Below are 19,217 nucleotides of genomic sequence, written 5' to 3'. Positions count from 1 at the left end.
GGTTAAAAAAAAAAAAAGAAAAACAGAAGAGCAAACCGTCCCGTAAATTCTTAGAAGTCCAGGTCTGGAGGGAAATCTATGGAGTTACATAGGCAAACAGCCGGCCTAGCCCGCTCATGCTTTTAATATTTAAGCTGGGATTACGCGGATCTACGGGCGCCTCCCTAACCTTTGCCGACCGCCTGCGCCAGGAGGAACCCGCGACGCCCCGCGCACGGGGGGACTCGGTTTCCCGCGGCCTCTGGGACCAGCCCCGCCGGGGGAAGGGGGGGAACACGGGGGGGTCGTGGCGGGAGCCGGGGGGGGGGCTCGGGGGCGGCTTTCCCGGGAGGGGAGCGGGTCCCGCTCGCCCCGCTCCGCCCCGAGCCCGGGCCGGGCCGCGCCGCCGGGACCGCGGCCTCGCGTGGAGCGCGCGCGCCCCCCAGCGGCCGCCGCGCCGCGCGCTCCCGCGGGAGGGGCCGGAGCGCCCTGAGGGCCCGTGCGGGCTCGGCCTCAGTTTGCGGCGGTCGCCTTTGGTTGTTTGGGTTTTTTTGGTTTTTTTTCCTTCTTAAAAAAATAAATACACGTCGTAGTATCAAAAATACCGCGTTAAACGTGCGGCTTCTCCCGCTGTGTCGCCGCGGGGGTAAAGAAAAAGCGAACCGGCAACCCCCTGGCCCGTTTGCGGCCTCCCGGGGCAAAGCGCCTTCCAGCTCCCGAACGCGGCGCCGGGCAGCGGGACAAACCCGTGTCCCGTCCCCTCCGTTCCCGGCGGCGGCACCTTCACCCCACCCCGGGAGCCGCTCGCCTCCAGCGCCTTCCAGACCCGCTTCCCTGGGAAGGGCCTGGAGCCGCCCCGCTTCGCCGGGCGGCCGCTGGGCTGTGCTGAACGCGGATCGCCCCGGGTGCCAGATCGTCACTTCAGAAAACACACGGTCCTGCCCCTTCGGGTGAGATCCCCGCTTCCAAGGGACAGAGCCCCCCGCCTTCATTTGGTGCTGTCTGTGTGCTCTCTTTCCCCCCAACACCGCGACACCCTCCCCCGTTTTCCAGGATTCGGCTCTTTACGAGACCCAGACCGAGTAGCTCTGGCTACCGTACAAGTTTACACCTTGTGTTTATTTCGGTGTCATTGCTTTCATAACTACCACTTGCCACGCGGTGTAAGTAGGTGCTGAAAATGTTAAAGTAAAGTACTGTGAATATCAAGAACCTGAGCCATCCAGACATTCTGCTGCAGCAGACTGTGGTGCACTGAAAACAGCCAAGTGACATATCACGATCTCAGAGTCTTGTGCTAACTCAACAAGCAAATTGAGGCTGAAACAAAACAAAACAAAACATCAAGAAAGATTAAGTTTTAGAAAGAAATGAGTGTTCTACACAGAGCTAACCACACTACAGACAGCCAATACTGTAGCACGGAGTAGACATGGGGAAAAATAACCTGTTTTCCAGCTCAACATCAATTGTAGACCTGTTCATGTAACAGAAATAAGATTCTATGCACACAGCTGGAACAGGAAAGGCACGAAGTGGCTACGCCTTCCACTGCAGACCAAGCCTGTGCCGGTCCTGGCTGTGGAGATAGGTAGAAAGCCACAGCAAAGGTTCAGCCTCTAAAGCGAAAAGCTGGCTTTGTTTCAGGGACTCTCCTTAGACCAGCAGATACAGAAGGATTGATTTATTTGGTAATAGGTTTAGGGAGCTGGACAACACTGTCCTTTCCTGTACTAATTTTGCTGAACGCCTCCAGTGTATAAGTCATATCCCAAATGAGGCTTCATTTTGGGTGGAATCTAGGCCTTTAAGCAGTGCCATACTGAAACGACATATATGTGAACCTTTGAATTGGGCAAGGAAGGGAATGGACAGCCCAGCCTACTTACTTGCCTTGGGCAGCAGAGCAGGCGAGGGAGGTGTCTCAGAGGACCTGTGGAGGGGCAGGGGGGCCACTTGGCCTTGGTGCTGCTGCCTCTCCAGCCGACCGTTCAGAAACGTAGGCACTTCCACAGCATGGGCCAGGCCTTTGCCTGTCCATATAGGGCTACAAATCTATATAGGGCTACAAACCTGTACGGGTAGGTTAGATTACACTTCTCTCCTGCCCATGGGCCTTACCCACAAGGCTGAAATCAATCTCCTTTCTCCCTGCCTGTCCCAGCACCATAGCCCTTTGCAGTCCTGCCTCACATCTCCAGTGAAAGGGCACAAGGTGGGGGTCACCCAGCATATCGCTGTGTAACCCAGCAGCCAAGCCTCAGCTGCACCTTCAATCCCCCTTGGCCTGAATCCAAGGCTTCCCTATCCTGGTGATGCTCTACCACCAGGCTCGGACCTGACACATACAAGGTCAAATAAGGTTAGCTGCAGTAGGTGCTTAGCACCTACTAGTCCTAAGCACACAGCATGAATATACAGCCACAAGCTGTTACATGCAGTGCAAAGCCATGTAATTTAGGTGTCCCAAATGCTTTTTATTTAAGACCAAATCCAGCAGTGTCCAGGGAATCTGGGGTAAGTACGTGCTGGGGAGTTTGCGGGAGTCCTTAGAGGCAGCAGGTGTGACAGCAATGACTGCTGTCAAACACGAGTAACAGACTCATCAGAATGTCACAAACCCAACCTCTTACCTAGTACAGAAAAGCATCCCAAGTGAACATGCCCCCTTTACTCATTTCTGTTAGTTTTGAGACAAAATATAGCACTGCTATTTCTTGACCAGAACGAACAGCCTCTGTGCCTTCCCTGGGCTGGTCCTGCTGTCCTGTGAAAGTGAGGCCGTGACAGGCACTAACCTCCAGCAGATGGAAAGATGCAAATAGGAGCTGGAGTTTCCTCCGTCTTTCAGACCTTATAATCTTTAGGACATTCCTGGGAAAAAGAGTTTTTATAAGGAGCCAGTGTTGTTCTGAGGAAAAAGATATGCTAGGGAGTAAGGCAGTATGCTTTCTTCCTTGTGTCTACTGATGAGTGGCACTAAACTCCAGTCCAGAGCCATGGTGGAATATAGCAGCTCCAACCCACAGAGGTTCAGTCTCTGCCAACAAATAAACACCTAAGGACTGAGATCTGCCACCTTGAGCGGTGGAGACACAGATGCCAAAGCCTCTGCACCTTTTGGAACAGCAGAACACTCATGGATCAATACTTTAGCTTGAAAGCTGCATACATTCTCTAAAGAGACTGAATTACTTAAAGCATATAAGAAAAAAATCAGAGCAGCCTTGCAGATCTCAAGGTTTGATCTGTACCCACTATATTTTGCCCTTACAAATCCTTTGTCTTGGCCAATTCAAAGATAATGGTAATACTTTCACATAACATTTAAGTTCTCCATGAAACTCATTGGAATGAGATACCATAAGTATTACCTGATCACATAGAGATGGAAAGTGAATTACCAGTTTAGTAACTCACCCCTAGGTCAATCAGCAAGCCCAACACTGACAACACCACAGTCCAGGGCACCACCTGAGGATTCTGTACCTACCTACAGCTTTTCCCTTCCCCAGTCACTTTAAAAAATGAGAATCTCATGCTTAACACCAGGTAGTGATTGCAGACCTTAAAGAAAAGATGACTACTAGAGGAATGATATTCTGAAGCATCTTATCAGATCTGTTAATGCATTGTATGGGAAAAAAAACCCCAACCCATATACGTAAATACTGAAAACAGCATGCAATCACCTTCAGTGAACTCTCCGTATGGGTCAGATAATATGCACACAAACCCTTTGCAACTACTAAACAGAAACGACTGCAAAAACACAGTAACGATTTCTCTAAACAGAGATACCGCATAGTAAGATCTCTAAAGTTCAACCCAATTTTACATATTTTCAAAATGCCCAATTAAGCAATTTAGCACTTTGACATTTTGCTGTAGCCACTGCAAGGGAAAAGCTGCTCCCAGCAGCAGCATCTCGGGAACAGGTGTTGGAAAGTGATAGCAGGCACCAGACTCAACCACCTTCAGCAGCATCTCGAAGAAAGAATAAGAATCCCTTGCATCAGCCACACTTTCTTACAACCTTTATTTTAATTCCCATTTCAGTTTTCATTAGCTCTGAGCTGCTTTTGGTATTTTTTGGCAACTGTTAAAATGACTAAATTAGACAAGGTGCTCTTGGTCCTCCTGTGCTAACCTAACAGCTGCTCAAATTGATATGTTTACTATTAGATACAGGTACTGGAAAAAAATAACCTAAGTGGAATCGCCAATCACATCTTCCTGTGACACTCAGTGTAGTTTTAAGTATAAACTATTTTGTTCAACTCTGAGCTTGTAGCCAGCTCACAAGGCTAAATTCTAAACATCATTTATTCTTTTTAAAAAGGAACTATGGGGACTGTATCACTGGGCTCCAAAAGTACTCAAAGACCTATTGGCCTGAAGCTTGAACTGAAATTGTTTGTGCCTTTGCATCCAGCTAGACAGACATGGCCTTGTTATAAAAATGCTGCTGCACTTGTTTTAACTCCTAGAGATATCTAGCAGTTCAAACTGCACCATCACTGTCTGCATCAGAGCATTTTTATCTCTAGCTCTTCAAAACAGTGAGGGAAAATGTTACTTTAAAATCTGTTTGTTTCCTGAATTGTACATGATGACATTTGATTTTACCAGTGAATAAACAATCGCAGCATGCATGGTATCAGATCTGTGGCATTCTGTTTAAATTCAAGGAAGACTGCCAATTGCATCTTAAATAACAGAGAAGTTCACATTTTTTAATGTTTTCACAAAACACTGAACTTTCCTCCCTCCCTTTGGACATATAACACGTAAAACTACACGAGTATGGAGAACAAGCAACTGCTTTCACTTCTCCAAATAATAATGTAATTAAGTGTATCATGGGCTCTCAGGCATTAAAGTCTGGAAATCCTGAAATATCTTGAAATCTGTCTTTATCTCTGCATTTTTTGAACCATTTGCGCAATCAGAAGTGCCACACAGAGCAACAGAGACACCTGACAATTTTTAGTTTTATGTGTGCATTTTCAATACCGCAAAAGCAGCGCTACGAAACAGGTGTCTGTCAGCTGCGTTTTGTCCAGGATGCACAGAAGCTAACTGCAGTCTTGCTCTTATGCTTCTTGACAGTCAAAAGCATCAGCAGCTGTAAGCTAGTGCTAGAAGAGTTTTGGAACGTTTCAAACGATACCGGCCCGAGGCAAAGTTGTGATACAAAAGCTGAGCACTTCAGTAGCTGCGGGAGATTAGAAGTCTTTTTAAAAGTTTCCTTACAGATGCAAGAAAACAACTCAAATCTTATTTGTTTTAAGTAGGAGCGTGTTCTGGAACAGTTAACAGCATCGGGTGTATCCAACCCTTTACAAACTTCATCTAGAAGATAATGGGCACTGATCAAACCAACACAAATTTCCTGAACCAATAAACAAACTTTTTAGGTAATTCACAAAAAAACCACCCTGAGGACAAAGTCTAGCAAAGCAGTTATTCGCCTCCTGTTCAATACTTGGGTTGTTCAGGAAAAGCTGAGTCCAACCAATCACCTGTCCCCTTCTGGTTCCCACTGCCAAAGCTGCAGAACCCTGTAAAATCTTTGCTAAATTCAGAGTTTATGGTATTTCTTAAGTTCCACAGCATTTAAACACAACTACATCACTACCTATATAACCAAAGTGGGGAAGAAATACATACTGATAACATATTTGTGCTAGAGCAGGAAATTATTCTTGAAAGAAATTCAGCGATTATTTCTTTTCTTGGAGGTCTCTCTTGGAACACTGTAATCTCCACATTCTGCTTATATCCTGCCTGTCTATATACAGCTGTTGTCTTGCTCTGTGCCTACATCACAAACTGTTTCAGGCAGCAAAGCATCTGTTTTGTGTAATGCACCTAGTTCCATGTGCTTTCATAGGGCTACAGAGCAAGCTACATCTTAAACAATAACACACTATTCTTAAAAAAAACTTAGCTTACAAATTTGTATCTAAAACCATCCAGTGCAGCTTATTTCAAAATGAACTGTGATAAAAACGTGATCGAACTGTTCCTCTGAATGCATCATGCTTCGTGTTTTATTTCACCTTTTTTTAAATGAATGCACAGAAGGTCAACGAATGTAGGCAAATAATTTATTTTTGTTTTATTTATTCATTATTTTATGTACGCTTGGTATTTTACAACACAGTCAAAGGGAAAAAAAATAAGTGCAAAGCAAGATAAACATTATAGGTTGAATATATTTTAACACATTTCTGTCATCTCTGAATTAGCAGACACTGACAACTCTGTGAGAACATTATTTTCAACTTCTTTATAGTGGCAGTAACAGAATAAAACTGTACAATACAGTATTATGACATTTTAAATGATGCAACCTGTCAGAAAACAAACAGGTAAAAAATAATTTACTAACTAGAAATAATTGGTGTAAATATGTAATTAACTTTTTAAGATAAAAAGAAGCTATCTTTGAGTTAGCAATATAAGGCATTAGATGATTTCTCCATAATAAATTCAACTTTTTTTTCAACTTGTTTATAAATATGGGGGCTAACAGCTCTGTTTTGTGCGTTTTCAAGTAAACTCTTACCTTTCACCACAAAAACGTATTAAGTGGTACAAGGCAAAGGTACTGAAATGAGGAGGAGCCAGATAGCGATGCCTGAGCTGTGTTTGTGTGTGCACACAGAGAATATGCAGGAGTCAAATCTGAACAGAATTAGTACACTAATAATATACCTTCCATTTACTATTGGTCAAACAGAATACTGAGAGGGGAAAAGAACCCACAATTTTGAAATGTAATCAAGTACTTGCATAAGAAGAAAAAAATAAAAGTGCACAAGCCTCAGAGGGGAATATTAAAAACAAATACATAGAAGATGCAAAGGTAAACACTGATAGTCTACTAAGAGGACCACAAATCAAAAAACGAGGTTAATGCTGAATGTATGCAGCTTATTGAATCACAGCACAAAGAAGAGACATGGGATCTTAGACTGCACGTACTGACACAGTTCTTGGAACACTGACTATATTTAGGACTGCAACAGTGTGAAGTAGTGGGTGTTAGCTTCGTGGGCCCATGTAGCTTAACATCTGGAAACAGTCCTGAAAAACACATTCATGAACTGCTGCCCCCACCTCCCACTTCTGGTTTTACTAACCACTGCCTTCGCCATGCTTTAAATATGCTCTTATTAGCCTTTCTAATCTAAACCTTCTAACATCTGTTTCTCAAAGGACCTTAGTTAGGGAATTTATTGAAGCCAGTTAGGACTCTGAGGTTCTCATTATGTTCACAGTAGCATTTTATACTTTAGGGCCTGAACCACCATTAGAAGGTAAAAATAAGCAACCTCAGTTTGGACATCTTTGTGACACAGCACTGACATGAGCTATTAAAAAGTTAAGGAGCCTTGGAACACAATCAAGAGTGGCTATCCTCGTTTATGCTCCTTGGAATTAAAACATTTGCACAACCAACATGCTCCCAGCTGCTGCTTGCTATTCTTTTTACTGGTGTTAAATGCCCTCTTCCTTCTGCTGACTTTAATACCCAGCTTGGGAGGGTAAATCAACTGACCAACTTTAAATGCTCAACTACTAGAAAACAAAAGGTTTTCTAGTTTTAGCCAAGATATTTTGTAGGGAGCAATCCACAGTTCAACCAACAGAGCAAAGAAAGTGGCAGCATGAGAATTTAGAGGGCTAATAGGGAGCACCAAGGGGTAAGCAACCTCTTCCTCTGAATCTACATGTGCCAGGATAGCACCTGTAGGTCAGGAAGCTAGTTTCCAATAGAAGTTTTATAGGGTCTACATGGACCTCAGCTTCTCCACAGATCAATTCAAGACTTCAATTTAAGACTGATCTCTTGATCCGAATTACCCCATGGAAGAACCTGTCTACCCAGGGTGAAGGGGCCCTAGGAGACTGGTTTCCTAACTTTCTAGATATTTAAAGTTATATGATACAAATGTCTTCTATAGCTACAGAAAGCTTAGTGGCAATTATCCCTTTTTTCCTTCTCGACTTGTTATTTAAAAAAAAGCATAACTTGCTTCGGCTGCTTACTGGCATAGCATGCATAGCAGAGCTATTTAATGTCTAGAACCATTCCCTCCATTGCTGCTTTTTCCTTTTACAGAAATTAGCCCTTTAGAAAGGTAATATGCTTGGAGTTTGTTGTAACATTACTCAAACTCCTATTGTTGTGGCAGAAAACGGAGCATAGTATTAAAATCACAAATACAGTGCAAGTATTTTGTTGCTGGTTATTGGGGAAGGGAGCATCAAGGAGATGAATTTTTAAATGAAGCCAGGTGCTTTAAATGAAGCCTTCTTGTCTGCACATAGGAATAAACATAGGAATAAACATGAGCAGGAAATTTCTCCAGACAATTTCTCCAGATCAAACTTGCAGAGATCAGGCCAAGTCCTGACACAGCCCAGCTCCCCTATCTGCCTGGCAAGGAGAGAAACGCAAAACACCACAAGATGCTAAAGAGCTGCAGTGGCTTTATGCTTACTAGGAAGAACCAGAGTGAGACCATCACATCAGTTTCACTAAGATGGCTCGAGGGACAGCTGGTAACCAGGACTTAGCTCCATGTGAAAGTTATATCAGAAAGTGCAAGGTCTCCCCTATGAATACACCAATTCCTGGTTATTTTCATTTATTTTCAGTACATATTCCAAAACAAGTCCAAGCACAGACTAGCCATTGTTTTCCAAATCATAACTAAACCAGCCATTTTTATTTTGTATCTCTTAGTTTCAGAACAGTGCATAGGTGCAGAAATCCGTGACACCGCCCTGAGGAAAATTCCAAGGTCTGATATAGAGAATGCATCTCCTGATGGTGAGCAGGAGACTGTACTACCCAACAGCTCTTGACTGTGACATAATAGTAAATAAATAAATAAAGCATGGGAATTCACACAATTATACACATTATCTCCCTAAAATGCTCAGACAGTTCATTGTTTCATAAACTTTGTCCCTGAATTTTCACCTGAATTCAAATATTCATGGTTTGACACTATGAACTGTTAACAACTGTGCTCAGTCTCCAACAGACTAAGCAGAACCAACTGACACCTAAGCCATAGTAAACTCAATGTATTTTAAGTTCTATGTAAACAAGTACTAAAAATTATGCAAACTAAACTGTTCCTAATGTGTTGTGGACAACTCCATTTCCAAACAGAATCTATAGGCAATACCCAAGAATAAGGATATTCATCTCAGTCCCTGGTCTAACTTTCAGACTTCAGAGTAACAAGAATACTCCTGTAAACTAATCACGTGTTTTGCACATTACAGAACTCTATGTTGAAAACATTAGCAAAATTTTAATAAGTAAATTTAGTTTTCTCACTAACCTAGGAATATTATTTCTCCCAAAATTAGGAAGAAAGTAAATGAACAAGATTCTTGTAACTGTTCTCAACTCTACAAGTTCCTTAAAGTAGGAATTATTTCTTTTTCCCCACCCTACCATCTTCAGCAACCAGTATACTGAAGCAAACAGAAAAACCAAAGGACAAGTGTTAGATCACAGAACCACAGCATGACTGAGGTTGTAAGGGACGTCTGGAGGTCATCTGGTCCAGTTCAAGCAGGGCCACCCAAGGCTGGCTGCCCAGGACCATGTCCAGATGGCATCTGAATATCTCCAAGGATGGAGATTCCACAGCATCTGTGGGCAAACTGTGCCTGTGCTTGGGCACCTTTACCATAAAGTGTGTCATCTTGTGTCCAGATGGAGTCACCCGTGTTTCTGTTTGTGCCCACTGCCTCTCATCCGTGGGCATCACTGAAAATAATCTGGCTCCCTCTTCTTCACTCCCTGCCCTCACCAGGCATTCCTACACAAGATTTCTCCTGAGCTTGTTCTTCTCCAGAGCCATCTCTTTACCATTTTTACCCCAAAACTGCAGGGGTTTTTGTCCTCAAAAAAGGACCAATTGCAAAAATCCCAAGCAATTAAGTCTTAAAGGCATCTGTGTGTGCACAGACAAAATCATTTCAGAATTTAACAAAAAAATGCAGCTGGGCTGCAGTAAATGAAGAAAAATACTTCTGTGTAAAAAAATGAAACAAAGATGAATTACTGCACAAGCACACATATGAAAGGTCAATAGTGAAAGCATCTAAATGTTAAACCTTGACTTAGAAGTATGAGCATGTAAAATTATATGGGAAACATAATTTCTGGGAAAGATAACAGTTGACCTAGAACAATGCACTTACTTCCTGCGCCCCCCGACTATAAATAGCTCTGCCCACCCTTTCATGAGTTTCCAGATAAATCTGGACAAGTTCTCTTTATTTTCTCTGCTTTCTTGACATTTACATTTCTTCAGTATCCAAGGAAAAAGAGGGAGCTTTCAAATAGTTGAGGGAGAAAAGAGAAAAACTTGATTCCTCACAAAGGAACTTCATCCTCCAGTTTAGGATGTCCACCCTAACTGTGCCACTTATCATTCTTAAATAAAAACAGGACAGGGAGAAAGTAAAGCTGCACAACTCAGACTAAAATAATAGTCCTTAGTCCATTAGCTACAAAGGAAAATCTCACTCTGTCTGCTATTATTGAGGCTAAGTATTCTTCAAGAGTCGCTGCTTGCCAGGGCCCTTCCCTGAAAATCAAGATGATCTGAAACGCACCAGACTTACACCTCACTCCTTCCTAATGTCACTTACCACAACTTGTCCCACGCCTGGTAGTGCTTAATGAAGAGCCCTTCTTGGATTTCATTGTCAAGTCCAAAATCTAAAACCACAGAAATCATCATCTTGGTGAAGGACAAGCGCCTTCATTTGGAGAAAAAGAAAAAAAAATGTTGACTGTGTCTGATACAGCATTTACAAATGCATTAAACCAGGAACTTCCAGCCTAGTTATTTCAAAAGTTAGAGCTTATGGAATCATTGCAAAAGAGTAATAATGAACATGTACATCAATATATAAAGTCACCCCCAAACTGCATATAATAAAATGCTACATTTTATCTAGTTTTTGCAAATTTAGTAGTCCTGCAGGTGTGATGTGGGAAACATACTCAGTATGATGCAGTAAGCACACACAGAAGAGAAAGGACTGAACATACAGTCTTTATAAATGCACAGTGGGCAACATTTCTGATGACAGGAGGGCAGCTAAGCCAGTCATAGTCTTGCTTATAGCAGTATGAAAGATTACCAAAATAGCTGCAATACATTAATTATGCTTTCCCATTAATTTCATGCATTTACAGAACCATACATACAGCCAGTCAGGTACACGAAATGATTTTAGAAGAAGGAAAGATTCATTTCCACCAAAAAAAGAGACATACTACTGGCACTGGCACGGGACTCGGGGGCAAAAATGGATCCTGGCATTTAAAACACCGTCTTTCCAAGTTGTCAGGATCTTTTTAATTTGCTTCTATCTGGATGGATTTTTTGGGGGGGTTTGAGTATGGATGCTGTTTCAGTCTTGTTTTTTGTTATTCCAAGACAGGTAGTACAGCAGTGGATGGAATTAATCTCAGTTTAGTATTCTAAAGCAAAATATCTAACCTAGATTAATCACAGCTTCCACAATCTCCAGAGAGGTTCTCCAGAAAATGATTCATTCTACTTTCCTTAAATATCTATCTTAGGAGATTAATAGCTCTCTAGAGGTATGCGGATTCCTGCCTTAAACTAGATGTCTAACTTTCAGAGAGCTATATTCAGTCAGATGAATTCCACTCACTGCGTGTCGTTACTACTGGACATCTTGCATCTGGAAAAGTTGTCATGAGAGCCCCAAGGAAAGAATCAGACAGGAAAAACAAAGGTCTTCCTATTTTTTCCCCCCTGAAATTTGGACCTCCCAGTACAGGGGGATTATAAAGCCCAAACTTATATGCAAATCTATTCTTCCACATATAACTCCTGCTCACTCATGTACTTAATCACATGTATAATTTAAACAAAAGAAAGCCCACACATTTCTACAGGGCTACCAAGCCAGACAGCTCAGGAATACAAGTGAACTATTGAAATGAAGACTTCAAGAGCTGGGAAGATGCTTTAAATGGTAAAACTATTATATTCATTTTTAAAATGACCAAAAGAATGACATATCTACCTACATAGCATCCCACATCAGCTTCATACAGATAGTATGGAAGTCCCCCTTCAGTTTAAGAACACAAGCACTTCAGAGCAAGCCTCTTGTTTTGGACACATTAGCAATGTTTTTTTTTTTTTAACATCTATTATCAACACACCTTTTACAATGCTTCAGAAAGACAAGATCAAAGGACAAGATAAACAAATGGATTATCCTTAAAAGCAGACACATCTAGCGTTGGAAATGATGACCCAATTCCAGAATAATTGAATTCTTCCAACGAAGGAATTGCCATCACTTCATTTTGGATCAAATGAAATGAGAATAAGTTTTCCTCTATATGACTGCTTCAGAAGGAGACAGTCCACAGCAGTTGTTGGACTTCGCATTTGCACTCTGCCATACCCTGTAACACCTTTCGTGTGTAGACAACCCAAAAGGCACTTTGGAAAAGCAACACAGGAAATCCAGCACACCTACTGCCCAGGCTTTTCCTGCTGCATGGGTGGCGAGGAACTCAGTCTCCAGGTAAAGTAAAACAACAGCTGAAAACAGAAGTGCTATGAAACATCTTTTGCTATTACATTTTCACAAAAGTAATTCCTACATGGAAAACTTTGAGATGTATAGATACAAATATATAAGCATGTACACACATATATAGATGTTTATACATACCTACATGCGTGTGTCTATACATAAAATTTATGAATACATATACAAAAATAGATACACACAAGTAGAAAATAACAGAACTAAAAAGATAGTGATCTATTTTTGCTTCTGTGTGACGTATAAGGAAGGTCTAAAAGCACTTTTTTTTTTTTTATCCTGGAAATATTACAGATGCCACTCGGTCTATTCTCTCCTTGCTGGAAGACTTCTTGGATGTACAAAACCGTAGCTGAAAAAGCTTCTTACCTGCTGATTGAAGGTTAAAGTCTACAACTATAGATGGAAGTCTTTCCAAATTATTTCTCAGCTATTTTAATTAATTATGTGTAAGCAACAGCCAAGTTTTAAATAGTCCAAATAAAAAGTAGATTTCAATTCATCTTTCACGTAACAATGGAGAATTCCTAACAAAAACAATTTCTAATACAAGGCACAACATAAGAAAAACAATCCTTTAGTATGAACAAAATGTCAATTTAAACCTCCTTTATACTACCTAAAAAGCAATAGAGAACAAAATCCTCTACACATACATGAATACAAAAACACTTATTCACTGATGCTTTTGAAGTGAAACTGTATTATTTACCAAGTTTAGTTAGAAGGCACAATGGCTATCACTTCACCCATATCCCATTCTATGTACAGTGAAAAACAAACAAGAAGGATCTTGAAGAAAAAAGGAGATAAACACAGATGCACCCTGAGAAGTGAAATTTCACAACAAAGACATTTGTTTTGAAACACTTTTCTTTGTAAACTCCTATTATCTAAACCTGTGTTCTCCTATAACTAGAACAATAATTTTTAATACTCAATTACAATGAAAAATATTACTTGTAGATAAAAAAAAAGTTAAAAGTTAAGTTCTCAGAAAAATAAATCAACCCAAACCTGATTGAAAGAAATGAGGTCTCTCACACAGAATCACACCAAAGCTGACATCTGTCAGTGTGGAAGAAAAAATATTAAATCAATCTAAAGATCTGACAATGTCCAGTTTTCTGGGAAAAAAACAAATGGAATGGCATAATCTAGTTGGAAATCCCATAGTGTCATCTGTGCAGAGTAAAAATCAAAAAGCCAACTGTGCTTGCCCTCTTTGGATCTGGAATTCCCAAAAGATTGTCTAAAATTGAAAAATCTGAAGAAAAATGTCCTTTTATAACATCAGATAAATGTTCTGTAGCCGTTTTCATGACATGGTTTATAAAGTATTGGCACCAGCACAAGAGTTCAAAGCGTTCATTCAGGAGTCACATAGATCATCAAATCTTTAATGATTCGTAGCAGTCCTCTAGTAGCAGTCGGTTATTTACTGCATAAACTGAAGTATTAGTTGCTTGTGATCTTCAGTGCAATAACGTACTTCTGCCAGACAAAATATTTTTCTTCTTATTCCAGCAGGTAAAATAAGTGCCATCAATACAAGAATAGTGGAACCAATATAAAGTGACAGGCTATATTTCATGGTTTATATTCAAGAACAATGGCTAAAAAGGCAAAATTCTAAACTCAAGCTGTACACAGCAACATAGTCTAGCAGTAGTATTTGGGGGGAGGGAATAAAGGGGAAAAAAATAAACTAAAACCTTCATCCAAGGAAGTGCAAAAGGAAGAAACCTCTAGAATTTATCCATCTGCAAAGTTTTCCTTCTCCAGAGGATAAACAGCATTAAAGAGAGAGAGTGCAACAGTACTTTGAGTGATCACCTCTTGAAAAACAAAAAAAACCCAAATGCAATCAAATCCAATACTAATGTTTAGTGATTATTAAATCACCAAATCATATTGCCCTTGTTTTAAACCCAGTACCTTTTCATTGCTGTTTTGCTGAACAAAGATGCTTGGTTTTACACTTGAGAGTAGTTTCGATGCCAGTGTATGAAACAGTCATTAACGCATTACTCTTAAGTTCTGTTCTTTAGAGTACTCTGCGTGATAACCAGATTTATCACAAATCAAGTCCTCACCATGACAGAAGTTTGCTCTGGAGCTTCCTACACATTACCAGTTTGGACACTAAGTAGCTGGCTCAAACTTTATATCCAATACCAGAAGCATCTGGTAATTCTCTCTTTCATTTCTGCTTTAGGTTTAGGTGGAAGGTTCTTGCATTTATTTGTTGTGTCACTTAAAATACTTGCAAAATATCATTACATCTATTTCAGGTGGAAGAAGGGAATAGAAATTGTATTGGATACAATTCATTGCCAAAAAATGAAGATGACAAAGTACCTTATCAATCCATTTTTATATAAGCTTAAACAGGTTTTCAAACAACTAATTACAGGCCAGATCATAACATCTTATGCTGCAGCCTAAACTACAATGCTACAGTATCTGTGTATGTATATATAAATATATCTGTATACATTTATATACACGTACACAAACATATACATAAAAAGGAAGCACCTATCTTTTCCTTACTGCTAAATATTGAACTTCTGCTTTCACCTTGATATTAATATATTTTATTGTGTGTAATACCCTGTAAGGGGACATTTAAGAAGACATTATGCATTTTCTGCTCATTAAAGCCACATATATGGCTGGTATTTAAAAACACACAGTGCCACAAATTAACACAAAGTAAACCAATTCTTAGGTACAATATCAACTCTTTAAGAAATGTATAATATATTTAATTGTATTTTACCCATTTGCGCACATAATTAATACCTTCCACAATTACATAGGGGATATATAGTCATCTTAAAGTTAGAACAAATTCACCGGGAACAACTCTGTTAAACAGATTCCACAGCAGTGTATGCAGCGAGTCACTGAGTGAAACTCTTTTTTATGAACACGTTAGGGAAGTTGGCATTCAGTTCTAGGACAACTCTGTTATCAATCTGTGAACAGAAGGACACATCGAGTAAAGAAAGATCTTTACAAGACTCCAGTAATTTTCTTAAAGATGCAGGGCTTACCATCCTCGTTCCTGTTCAAAAACAAAAAAAGAAACAACAAATTGTAAAGTTACTGAAAGTAGTCTCTTTTTTTTTAAAAAAAAAAGCTGTTAATATTGTGTCCTAAATAATGCTATTATAACACATTTTTATTTAGATTATTTCAATTAGATTTCAAACTAAAAGCTTTTTAGAGACAGTGTAGGATTTCTACCTTTAAGTAGCGTATTGTATTTTCTTAACTCAATTCCTGAGGTAACTCCATTTTCTATAGGAGGGGCAACTTTACGACTTCAAGGGAAATTCCTAGGTACAGAAGCCAAGTACCCAAAGCCTCAAGACCTCCCAGTGACCAGACGCTGGGCTTTGGTGGCAAACAACATGGTACACTATACTCAGGCTCTCATGCCTCTCCTGCTGACTGCACTGACCAGCACAGCACACGAGCTGTTGTGAGCCACTCCAAGATGCATCAGCAAAGCTTCCAGGGCTCTAGAGTGGGAGTATTACACACACACAAGGGTTCCTTATACCAAATAGGACGTTCGCAGTAAGCTGGTAGGCAGGACACTGACCCAAAGGAGGAGACTCACGCCTTACCAGAACAGCTAGAAGTCAGGCAGGTTACTCTGGGCAAGTGAACCAAGCCCAGATGTCTACAGGGGGCTAAACTGCTCATCAAGCTCTCCTGGTTCTGAAAAGAGTTTATATAACCAATATGACTTAGACATGTTGGTAGACACTTCAAACTTGAACTGAACTGCACACCAAAAAGCCATCTCATCAAGGATCTTCTCTATGATCAGGACCACCAATGCTTACAAAAAAAAAAAAAGCAAGACAGTAAGAGCAAAATTAAAAGCCAGAGCAGAGATTTAAAGCAGCTTTACACTCATAGATCCTCCCAGCTGCCAAAAATTATCAGTGCAGGGATATCTGAAGCTACCTTCCATGAATGCTAAAACTTTTCTGAACTTCTTTATATTTATGGCCCCTTCATATGACTTCTACAGTTTAACTATATAATATTAAAAGAAAGAAAAAAAAGTCAGCTTTAAACCCACTGCCTGTAAGTTGAAATGATCAAGGGGCAACAAATCATAAAGAAGCAGTAAGAGATCATTCCCAGTCCACCATTTCCACATCATTCAGAATCCTATGGACATCTCTTCTGTTCCTTCAAGGCTGCCTATTTTCCAGATTCTCCTGTATCTCAGATGATCCCTGTGGTCTTATTTCTGCACTAATATAGCACTTCTGAAGTTCATAGAATCATTAAAGTTACAAAAGATCTCTAAGATCATCAAGTACAACAGTCAGCTCAACACCACCATGACTACTAAACCATGTCCAAAATTGCCACATCTACGTGTTTTTTGAACACCTCCAGGGATGGAGACTCCACCACTTCCCTGGGCAGCCTGTTCCAATGCTTGACTACCCTTTCAGTAAAGAAATTTTCCTTAATATGCAATCTAAACCTCCCTTGATGCAACCTGAAGCCATTTCCTCTCATTCTATCTCTAGCCACTTGGGAGAAGAGTCCAACATCTGCCTCACTACAACCTTGTTTCAGGTAGTTGTAAAAAGCGGTAAGGTCTCCCTCTCAGCCTCCTTTCCTCCAGACTGAAAAAACCCAGTTCCTTCAGCTACACCTCATAAGGCTTGTGCTTTAAACCCTTCACCAGCTTCACTGCCATTCTCTGGACGCATTCCAGCATTTGATGTCCTTCTTGTACCGACAGGCCCAAAACCGAACACAGTATTCAAGATGTGCCTTCAACAGCACCGAGTACAGGGGCATGATCACTTTCCTACTCCTGCTGGCCACACCATTTCTGATAGAGGCCAGGATGCCGTTGGCCTTCTGGGCCACCTGGGCACAGTGCTGGCTCATATTCAGCCGGCTATCAACCAACATCGCCATGTCCTTTTCTGCCTGGCAGCTTTCCAGCCATTCATCCCCAAGCCTGTAGTGCTGCACAGGGTTGTTGTGACCTAAGTGCAGGACTCTGCACTTGTTCTTGTTAAACCTCATACAGTTTACACTTCCTACCCCTGAGTAGATCAAAACTCCCACCCAGTTTGGTGCTGTCTGCAAACTTACCGAGGGTGCACTCGATCCCCTCATCCAGATCATTGATAAAGAAATTAAACAGAACCGGCCCCAAAACTGAGCCGTGGAGAACACTGTATGACCAGCCACCAACTGGACTTAGCTCCATTCACCATAGTTCTCTGGGCTTGAACATCCAGCCATTTTTTTTACCCAGCAAAGAGTGCACCTGTCTCAGTCATAAGCCGTCAGCTTCTCTAGGAGAATGCTGTGGCAGACAGCATCAAATTGGATTACCAGAACTAGAGTGCACTGAGTGCAATAATGTCAGTAACTGTATAACGAGATCTTACGGTGTTTTCCCCCTTTTTTCCTAAGAAATCCTAACCTTCTATTTGTCTGTTAGAACAATGCTAAGCAACAAGATGATGTTTTCCAGAAATTGTCCACAGGTTCACTTTCCTACAAACCAGCAAATAATATAAAGCCACCTACCATATGCTGAATTAATGCTGTTTTGCTTCTTGTGATTACTTTGCACTTGATGGAACAGTATTTTTCCCGTTTATCATCTGTTTACTAAGCATCACAAGAATGTCCTACAATTTTTCAGCATTAAGTTCTTCATCTTAAGATTTTTCTACCCTGAATATCTGTGCATCACCCTCTGGTACAGCATCATTCACCCCTTTGTCTGAATTATTTATACAGATCAGTATAGAGTCTTGATGACCGCAGTAATGACGAAATTTCATTGTGAAAAGAGATGATAGTGTTCTTGTCTTTTGTCGTCTATCTTTGAAACACTAATTACAATCCAGGAGAAAACAGTGAAGTTACAAATGCATAACAACTGTGGCTAAAGCTTTTGAAAATCCAGTCCTCTGTGGACTGGACCGGTGCTCATCTTCACCAAGAACTGCAAGGAATTCTAAAAGATTGGAAAGGCGTAACTATTCTCATGGAGATGCAGCTCTCCTTCAAAGTATCATAACAGCCTTTGTGTCCACTGACTTCATGTTCTTCTTATGGTTGCAAATGGTTTAAAATGAGCAAAAGACAGTCTTAACTATTTTGTAGCGTCTAGCCTTCACCCTCTCCAGAAGATTTTGCCTTGTTTGTAACCTTTTGTTCCTCTAGTGCTGAGGCTGATTTAAGTGACATACAGCAGCAATAAGATTTCCACAGTCCTGTATTTGAGCTCATTTAGTACTGCTGCATAGATACCATTTACCCCTAACAATTTATTATTGTTCAATGTATTGATTTGTTCACAAGCTTTCTGTATTGGCATTCCAATTTAAGGCAGCTTTCTGGGCTAATCTCCTGGAAAGAACAGCTCTGATTACTTGATCCCCTTTGCCATGAAAACTAATGGACAAACAACAGTTCTCCTGCAAGGGCCTCCTGGTATCTGAGCAATTCTTTACTACCAACCTCAGTAACTGTCCTGCAAACTTCTGTATCTGAAATACAATTTTAGCATTTACTGT

The 19,217-nt window shown here is 40.8% G+C and overlaps 1 protein-coding gene across 4 annotated transcripts in view; it reads right to left on the bottom strand.

The window, feature by feature from the left end:
• Positions 1 to 6,078: 6,078 nt before the first annotated feature.
• FBXL4 (F-box and leucine rich repeat protein 4) overlaps positions 6,079 to 19,217 on the bottom strand; it is a 67,784-nt gene continuing 54,645 nt past the window's right edge. For all 4 annotated transcript variants that reach the window (XM_069851145.1, XM_069851146.1, XM_069851147.1 and 1 more), the window contains one exon: positions 6,079 to 15,700. In XM_069851145.1, the coding sequence (XP_069707246.1) occupies positions 15,537 to 15,700 (164 nt within the window). In that variant the 3' untranslated portion in view covers positions 6,079 to 15,536. The remainder of the gene's footprint in view (positions 15,701 to 19,217) is intronic.

The sequence above is a fragment of the Phaenicophaeus curvirostris genome, chromosome 2 (assembly GCF_032191515.1).
Source record: "Phaenicophaeus curvirostris isolate KB17595 chromosome 2, BPBGC_Pcur_1.0, whole genome shotgun sequence".
Lineage (NCBI taxonomy): Eukaryota > Metazoa > Chordata > Aves > Cuculiformes > Cuculidae > Phaenicophaeus > Phaenicophaeus curvirostris.
This window is presented reverse-complemented; position numbering and strand designations above follow the sequence as displayed.